Consider the following 9,460-nt stretch of genomic DNA (forward strand, 5'->3'; position numbering starts at 1 on the left):
CTCAAGAGAGAACAGATTGGTGTTAATATCCAGGACAGGTAAATGTAAAGAAGGTAAAGAAGTCAACATACACCATGACCTTTCTTCTTGGGTTAGGATGGGAGTGCTCCTGAGGAGGCTGAGTACCATCTTAATAATAACTACTTGCCTCCTGGGGCTAATAATACATTATATGTTAATAAAAAATTTTTAAATATAGACCAATAAAAAACTATGTAGACACACACACACTCACACACAAAGTTGGAATTGTCACCTTCCTGATTGCTCTCATCATGTTCTCTCAATCCTGCTCTTACCCAATAAAGAGGAATTATTCCCAATTTGGAGATAAGGAAACTGGGACTTAAACATTTAAGTGACGACCCAAGATTTTTACAACTATTAAGCACTTCTGTGATTCCTCTGCAGTCCCTGCTCTACTCAAGGCTTCCAACTCTTTTAAATAAGCCTGGGGCGCCTGGGTGGCTAAGTCATTAGGTGTTGGCTCAGGTCATGATCTCAGAGTCCTGGGATTGAGCCCCCCATCGGGCTCCTCGATGAGCCTGCTTCTCCCTCTCCCTGCTGCTCTCCCCACTTTTGCCCTCCGCGTCAGTATAATATTAAAAATAAATAAATAAAAGCCTCGTGCTTGCCACGTTTAGAAGTAGAAGGGGGCAACCTGCGGAAAAATTGGTCTAAGAGGGGCCTTATAGGGGAATTGTCTGGGCTAAGCTCCACTTAGTCCCCATTTCCCCTGCTGCAGGCGTTGTCCTGGGAGCCCACCCCACCCGCCACCACTGCAGGGGCTCAGTTTTCCTAGGTCCCTGATCCTGGCATCCAGATTTCGGGGCATTCTGAACCCAGTGTCCCGCTTCAGCAGCGGATTCCCGGTGGCCCAGCTTCCAAAGCCCTTCTGCTCAATCTCTGAGGTCCAGCAAACCCTCCACCTGCGCCCAGCCACAGGGCACAGTGCTCTCCGCCGCGCACTCAGCGGCGTCGGAGACCCCTCCCACTGCGCAGGCGCGCGCGGAGCCCCTCCCCTTAGGTTCCCCTGCGTTCCCTTAGCAACGCGGTACACAATTGCTAGCCCGGCCACGCGCGCAATGTGTTTCGGCAAAGCGGGTGCGCGGGTCTGGGGTGGAGGAATCAAGGGTAGAGGGCAGGAGGAAGAGTGGGGAGGCTGGAGGGCGGGGGCACGCAGTCGTACCTTCCACCGGGTTCGGTCCGGTTTTTGTTCTCGATCGGGCCCAGTCCTGTCTCGGCCTCCCCACAACCTACGTGCCCCCAGGGCATTCACTTAGACGAAGGGGCCTTCCTCACGTGGAGTTTCTGCTCTTTTTGATCCTCAGAGACGCTGGTTAGCTACCCCTTTGGTACACGTCAACAGAGGAAGCTCTTTCCTCACTACCACCCCCAAAACTTGTTGGGGAACAAGTTTCTCCCTCTTCGAGGAGCGCCCCACAGAGGGCCTGGGTGTTACATAGCAGAAGATGTGAGTATACACCTTCCCTTGGGTGGGTCTCAGCGTCCTGTCTGCGAATACCCAGGTTCCGTGGAAGAAAATTTCGATGGGATTTGTGATCTTTGGGCTGGCAACATGAGAAGGTGCCCTGGTCCTCTGCAGCCAGCTGTCAGGGCCAATGTAGGAAATTAAAAGACCCTTGCTCCTCACTTCCAACACCCTCCAAACGCAAGCCTTTCTAGCCTTTCTTCATATAGTCCTCTATATAGTCCCCATTCCATCCTCACCTTCTGAAGCCTCCGAACCAATGCCTCGCATTAGTCCAAACTGGGAATGTTGCTGTGCTGCTAGATCAGTTTGTGAAAGGCCATCAGACTGAGGGTGGGATTATGGCAAATTCAGCTCTGTGGGGCTTACAGGACGGGATTCACTGGCATGCACAGGAATGTCATTTACTCTGCCTAGGCAGCCACATTTCTTTGCAGACTGGTATACCGGTCTTCCTCATAGAATTGTTGCTATGGTCTTCACTCAGAGGAGTCAAAAAAGAAAGAGCAACTTCTGCAAAAGAGTCAGATAAGAACATTTGGAGTTCATTCTGTTTTGATGACTGTAATATTCTCTGTGTGTTTCCTTTCTTTCTTTCTCTCTTCTTTTTAATATACTACCTGAAGGTATATGGATTGGCATACAACCTCTCTAAGATCCCGACCAGTAAAAAAGGATATACTTTTGGTGCCAGAACAGCTGAGAGGTTTAAGGTGATCAACAAGGTTAGAAATGGCTTGAATGTGCTTAGATTTTCGTGTGATCCATGTTGCTACATGTATTTGCATTGGGAAGCAAAGCGGGGAGAGTGGGAAGTTACCAAAAAATGTGCCCTGAAATTCCAGAAAAATATTTAGACGAACGCTATGAAGAAATCTATCTGGAACGTTTAGGGGTTAGCATCTCAAACGTGTATGAGAGTCCTGGGCGCATGGAAAAAAAACAGTTCTTTTTTTTTTTTTTTAAAGATTTCCAGATTTTTATTTCTGGAACTGTACACCAGGTATTAAAGTACAACAAATACAAAATAATGCTCAAAAAAATCAGTGTTTATGTACAAATATTAAAATCAATGCAACAATAGCAACTTCCTCTTGAACATCTGTTACTAAAACTTGTTGTGATTGTCACTAATTAATCTCATACTCACAGGGTACTTATTTCAAGCTGGGACAATTGGAATCACTGGTCATCTAAGAGGAATTTTAATATCTACCTAACAATAAAACTAATAGTTTCCTCCTTTTAGTGAAAAAATAAAGAACTTTTTAAAAAACATAGTAATGTCAATATTTTTATAAATTATTTCAATTTCCATTTGTAGACAATGTGCTTTGAAACTCTGGGCAAACAATCTCCTTGGTGTTCAGGTTTATTCATTATTTTACATTCTTTTTTTTTTTTTAAGATTTTATTTATTTATTTGACAGAGAGAGATCACAAGTAGGCAGAGAGGCAGGCAGAGAGAGAGAGGAAAGCAGGCTCTCTGCTGAGCAGAGAGCCCGATATGGGACTCGATCCCAGGACTCTGAGATCATGACCTGAGCCAAAGGCAGCAGCCCAACCCACTGAGCCACCCAGGCGCCCCTCATTATTTTACATTCTTGAAAGAAATGGTACCAAGACCATTTCTTTGGGGCTGACACAGCTTAAGTTTAAGTACCAAAGCTTTGTTTCTATATATCCTTTTATCTTGCCACCTAAAAAACAAATTGCTACTTTTGAACCTTTTGGTTCTCAAGTCTAAAAGTCTTCAGTACAGGATCCTAATCAGTTGTTGGATATTTTTCTGACACTGGAGCTCCAAGAGAGGGGTACTGGCTCTAAAGAGTCTCCCAGTGGGATGGTGGGGGCAGCAGGTGCAACAAGTCACTTTAGTCCTTTACCTCCTGCTGATCTCTTTCTACAGCCTCAGCGTATGTGTGTTTCAATAGCTGAATCCCATGTTTATCTTGGTTTTCTCCCTACTGTAGCCTTATATCTATAGCTGGGGTGGTAAAACTATAGCTGATACATGAACAGAAAAAGGATGAGTCGGTTTTCTTTAATTAGAGTCTATAAGTATATATCTCACCCTCTAACATGTTTATCTTTTTCTGACAAACAGGACACGATGCTTTACCCAGGCATGTACCAGGCTGCAAATCCTCAGGAGCAAATACACAAACAAAATTTTGCTCCATTCAATGCCTTGTTGCCTCGATTTAAGACATACTCAAAGGACAATTCTTATCCTGGGTATGTCTTCTCTCTTCTGGAGCATTTCATCAAACAGCGATAGGAAAGGATGCACAAAGGAGGGGTTCCATCCAAACCATGCCTCTGAATAAGAAACCACCCACCCATCTTTAAAGAGCCAACCTCTGACCTTCCAGATCTCCGGCATCATAGAATTCTAAATCCTAGTGGTTCAGTCAATCAATAGTTACCAATGTGCCAGGCACTTCCAAGGGATCCAGAGGTTTTGTATTAAACCCATCGCACAAGGCTCCTCATTCCTTGCAAATTACACTGCCAAATCTGGACAGATGAGAAGCAAGTACACTTAAAAAAAAATCAGTGGTAATAAGGACAGTTATTAATAATTTAGTTATTAATAATTTAGCAGTCAGACAGTGACCCTTCTGAAAGTGTGGTTACTAATTATGGCAAGACATTAGCCATGAGCTAGGACTGTCACAGGCATACTGGGCAGTGTGGTGACCCAGTGATGCACTGTGAAGACAGTGAACAAGGTGGTGGTGATGGGATGGATGGCGCCACTTTGGCAAGGATGTCCAGAAAGGTCTTTAGGGGAAATGACACTTGACCTGAAGTCTGAATGACGACACTGAGCCAGCCTGTGAAGATCTGGGCCAGGGCTTCCTAGGAAGGAGGAGCTACAAGTGCAAAGGCTGTAAGCTGGGGAGGAATGGGTGGGAGGAGTAAGGGGGAGGCTGGTGTGGCTAGAGTGTGGTGAGCAGAGAGGAACTGAAGACAGAGCAGGAGGGTGGGGGCTGAGCACGTGGCCCTTGTAGACCCAGTGTTTCAGGAAGCCACTCAGCATGGGTGGAACTTCGGGGCAAAGAGTCAAGGTCTTTTTTGGTTCATGAGAAATGCAGGGATCAGTGAATGAGTGTAACTTTCACCAGGCTGCATTAAGGAAGTGGAAGTGTTGAATCTTGGCCCCCGTGTTGATTCTAAGTACAATTTCTTTCTTTCTTTTTTTTAGAGATTTATTTATTTATTTATTTGACAGAGAGAGAGAGAGCAAGAGACACAAGCAGGCAGAGCAGCAGAGGGAGAGGGAGAAGCAGGCTCCCCACTGAGCAGGGAACCCGATGCGGGGCTGGGATCCCAGGACCCTGGGATCATGACCTGAGCTGAAGGCAGTCGCTTAACCAACTGAGCCACCTAGGTGCCCCTAAGTACTATTTCTAACACAGCAAAAAGTCTACACCAAAGACCAAGTGTTATGAACAATGGCAATTATAATATAATGCCACCTCAAACTTTAACTGGTTCTTCCTCCTTATCCTGAGATTGCTGATTGAATAATCATCACTCTCTTACTCCCAGTTTCAAATCATGGGCAGTACTTACTCATGATGGTGGTGGACTCTTTTCTCACCTACCCCTCCTGGGATCTCAGCCAAGGATACTGGGTTGCAGAAATATTTTTCAAACCAGAATCGATTTTAATCTTAACTGGGATGTCAAGACTAAATATATATTTTTTTAATTTTATTTATTTGAGAGAGATAAATAAGGGGAGGGAATTAGGAGAGGGAGAATGGGAGAGGGGGAAGGAGAAGCAGGTTCCTCTCTGAGCAAGGAACCCAGTGTGGAGCTCAGTCCCAGGACCCTGGGATCATGACGTGAGCCAAAGGCAGAGCTTAAGTGACTGAGCCACCCAGGCGTCCCAAGACTATCTGTAATACTCACAGCTAATCAGAAATACATTAAGAGGCAAGGAAACCCCACAGTTGCCCCACATTAGAAAGCTAATTGGCCTGTTGACTTTTCTCAAAGAATTAGGCCAAGTTCAGGGATAGCTGTGGTACTGATGGAGTTCGTATATGGTCACTAAGTCATTACACATGATGCTTAAATTTTTATTTCTAGCCCTGGCACATACAACCCGGAGATGAAGCCACCCCCCAAAATCACTTGGCCAATGAAATTTGGATCTCCAGACTGGGCTCAGGTTCCATGTCTACAGAAAAGAACCCTAAAAGCTGAGGTAAGAAGACTTGAATTTATGTAGAGCCCTCTCTCTGGTACTTTCATATGTATCAGGAATTCTTATCCAGAAAGAGCTGCAGGAAGTCCTTGCTCCCCTGACAGTAGTTTGTGCGGTTTTGTGCAGATATGCATATGAGAACCCTTTTGGAGAGTTGCCCAGTTTCGTTAGATTTTTATAGGTGGCTATGACTGACGAAAGTCGCATTTTCTTTAATCCTCAAATAATGTTCTGGTACAGGAACAGGACAATTCTATCTTGGTGACAGAGGAGGGAGATCAGACTCTTATAGATTAAGTGACCTGTGCAAGCTGACAACTTGAATCTAGATCTTGTGACTCCTAAGCCAGTGCTCTTTCCATATACCACTAGAGTATCAGATCATGAGGGGGCTATAGAGCATTCTGGTAAGAAGATGGATTCAGGGGACAGATTGCCTGGGTTCAAATACTAGCTCCCATATTGCTGGCTGGGTGATCTCAGGCAAGTTTTCTAAGCCACAGTTTTTCTTCTTTAAAAGCAGAGAGAGTCAATTATCATATGGTTTCACTTATTTGTGGAGCATAACAAATAGCATGGAGGACATGGGGAGTTAGAGAGGAGAAGGGAGTTGGGGGAATTAGAAGGGGAGGTGAACCATGAGAAAATATGGACTCTGAAAAACAATCTGAGGGTTTTGAAGGGGCAGGGGGTGGGAGGTCGGGGTACCAGGTGGTGGGTATTATAGAGGGCACGGATTGCATGGAGCACTGGGTGTGGTGCAAAATGAATACTGTTATGCTGAAAATAAAAAATAAAAAAATGAATATTATAATAGAATCAATTTGATAAGGTTTTAAAGATCAAGCTAATGTAGAAAAGCATTTAACATAGTACTTATAATATAATAAATGTTCAACCCACATGAGCCATCATAATTCCAGAGGTGATGTTTTTTAAGAGGAAATTTGAGTTAATTCCACAACTATTTGTTAAATGCCTAATGTATCAACATCATCACGCTAGACCTCTGAGTAACATTCAGGAATCAAATGCATAATCTTTGTTTTTGAGAAGCTTACCAGGAATTCTTGGAGACAGGGAGATGACAGAGAGCAGCTGTACATTGACAGAATCCTAAGACTTGGTTCCTATGGGGTGGGCTTCAGCTGTGATGTGCACTTCTATTTTGCAAGTCAGGAAGACCAGAGGCAGAGGGTTCGCATCAGAATATTGACCCAAACAATATTCCTTCATTGCAGTTGTCCACTGACAAGGACTTCAGAAAGCACCGGAACCGTGTGGCCTACCTAAGCCTGTTTTACAATTGAGGTGCTGTGACTACCTTCATGTGCCCCTCCTGACCACAGATCTAGGACTGAGGACAGGGCTGCTCTTCCCCCCTGCACTGCTGTGCTCGCTTGTCTGCCAGCATGGGACCGAGGGAGGGAAGGGGCTCCTAACTCCTATGTAAGAACAGAGAGACTACATCAGAGTGTTCTGTGTCCATGTGCTGGTTTGTCTTGTACATATGTAGATGGGCCTGGGGGTCCTGCCCAATGTTCAGTGCGGTGGCTCCATTTTACTGAAATACTCATGGGTCTCTGTCCTCACGCTCTAATTCCCAGTCTTATGTGTTCTACCATGAGACCTGGGGACAGGGACTGTTGGCCTCACCATTGACTGGATGGTCAATTTGGATTGGATTGGATGGCCACCTTGGACTTATTCATGGGCTTGCTACACTCAGAGGGTACTGACAGGCAGGGTAAACATTTATTTTTAAGAAAACTTTATTTTTAAGAAAACTGTCCAGATTTCTGAGTTTCTGAGTTTCTGGCATACAATGGGAAGGTCAAGAATTTGTTCCCTTTCCCAGACTCACTGGATCAGAAACTCCCCACTTCCCATTACCTCATCTATGTCATTTGTCAGTCATCATGTTAATTGAGTTCCTACCATCTGTCAGGAAGAGTGGCAAGGACTGGGAATATAGCAGGAATTAAAATAACCTCATCTCCTGGTCTGAAAGCCACAGAAGCAATGTCCTGCTGTAGACATATTCCGGGACTGTCTGACTTGCTGGAACACACCCTCTAAGCCCTGGAAATGCTCTATGTGGTTCCTTTAGCACTTTCAAGCAACCCACAGGGAGCCTCAGTTTTATATTCTGGACCTTGAGCACATGGAAAAGGGAGAGAAAGCAACAGTGTGAAAAACCAGAGGTCTAAAGGCCTGTGTGGGGGAGGGGAGGTGTCGGGGGACAAGCCAGGACAAGAGAGAAATGGCATGGAAAAATCCAAACTGAGCCTTGGCCCATTAAAGCTGGGGGCTGGATCTCTGCTCCCTGCTCCTTGCTGGAGAGACAGAACAGCTAGGGTCTGTGTGACTTAGCAGCTCAAAGCAGCACCATCCCATCTCGGCTGCCGTCCAGCACAAAGCCTGGGGCCCCAGGCCCTCTGCATAAGGTCTGAGCCTAGAGGGGCCTCAGTGTCTCTGTGAAAGGGGAAGAGCTGCAGAAGGCAGAGTACCAGAAATCCAGCCTAAAGCCTGCTTCCGGGTCTACCTTTGTCCATTCCTGAGCCCCACCCCCCACTGACCTCCCAGCCTATTTTCTTGGCAGAGCCCCCACTTGCTGTGGCCAACTTCAGAGAACTCATGACACATCAAATCTTCTCAACAAGATAGTATTCTTCTGCACATGGCTTTGATGGCGAATGACACATGGAAGCAGGCCTCAATCAAAACTCCTACCATCATGGCCAAAAAGCAGATTTTGAGATTTCTGGTGACATTTGCATAGTAAGAGCTGGGTCAAAGTGGAACTAAGAAAAGGGGAAGCCAAGACCTCACCACTACTGGTTGGCTCTAAATTCTGGATTTAGGGCTGAGATACAAAGGGGTCGTTCATTCTGTTTAGGTCTTTCAGCCATGACTATGAGCCCAGGAGAATGGACAGAGTTCTAGAGCAGAAGCTCTACCAGGAACAAAGGATATGCCTCCAGAAACAAAGGAAATTGAGTCTCCAAGGAAGCTAGAATGTGGGGGACCCCAGTTGAAGGCTAGGGAACAGCAGAGGAGCCTGCCAGCAGAGCCCTCTTCCTCAAATATCTGATCATCGGTCTCTCCTCCACAACAACCAATATGCGTCCCCTTGACAGAAGAATCAAGTCCGGACATTTCACAAGGTCCTGTCCATCTGACCGCAGCCCACCTTGGTTGCTTCCTCTCCTGCTATCCCCTCCAGGTACCTTGTGTCCACCTGCTGGCATTTCCTGCTGCTCTACAATTACACAAACTTTCTCCACCCTCTCTACTTGTCCTTAGGCCAGTTTCTGCATGAGATCCCTTTTCTAACTTTCTCTACCCAGTGAGTTCCTACACATGCTTCAGGGTGAAATCTAACAGGGTTTCCTTTGTGATACCTTCCTCTTGCCTGCTGCTCTCAGGCACCTTTCCCTGTAACAGTCACTGTCACTTGTATTACTGTGAATTTGGTTGTATAGCAGACATTGCTAAGGACTTGTTATCACAAGACATGTCAGATCTGGGGACTTAAAGAGAAAAATGAACAATCTCTTCCTCTTGCTCATAATGAGTTGGGAAGAGAGACATGCCATGGGTACAATACAGTGTGATGTGTAGTGAAACGTCAGACGTAGAAGGTGCTGTGGGGGGAGGGAAGGAGGAGTAATGACCTCTGATAGTGGGTGGGAGGGTAGGCAGAGAACACACAGAAAGATTCAGGGATCAGGGAAGATTTTAGT

At 45.7% G+C, this 9,460-nt stretch overlaps 1 protein-coding gene across 2 annotated transcripts; it reads left to right on the forward strand.

Annotated features, from left to right (window-relative positions):
• Positions 1 to 1,056: 1,056 nt before the first annotated feature.
• On the forward strand, positions 1,057 to 7,188 carry CIMAP3 (ciliary microtubule associated protein 3). 2 transcript variants are annotated; one of them, XM_059374265.1, is made up of 6 exons: positions 1,057 to 1,104; positions 1,332 to 1,474; positions 2,119 to 2,217; positions 3,600 to 3,730; positions 5,597 to 5,714; positions 6,956 to 7,188. In XM_059374265.1, exons 1-6 carry the CDS (start codon positions 1,086 to 1,088, stop codon positions 7,022 to 7,024), a joined length of 579 nt encoding a protein of 192 aa, XP_059230248.1. In that variant the 5' UTR covers positions 1,057 to 1,085; the 3' UTR covers positions 7,025 to 7,188. The 2 variants fall into 2 exon arrangements, with proteins under 2 accessions (XP_059230248.1, XP_059230249.1); XM_059374266.1 differs by lacking the exon at positions 2,119 to 2,217.
• The last annotated feature ends 2,272 nt before the right edge of the window (positions 7,189 to 9,460 follow it).

The sequence above is a fragment of the Mustela nigripes genome, chromosome 14, assembly GCF_022355385.1.
Source record: "Mustela nigripes isolate SB6536 chromosome 14, MUSNIG.SB6536, whole genome shotgun sequence".
Classification (NCBI taxonomy): Eukaryota; Metazoa; Chordata; class Mammalia; order Carnivora; family Mustelidae; genus Mustela; species Mustela nigripes.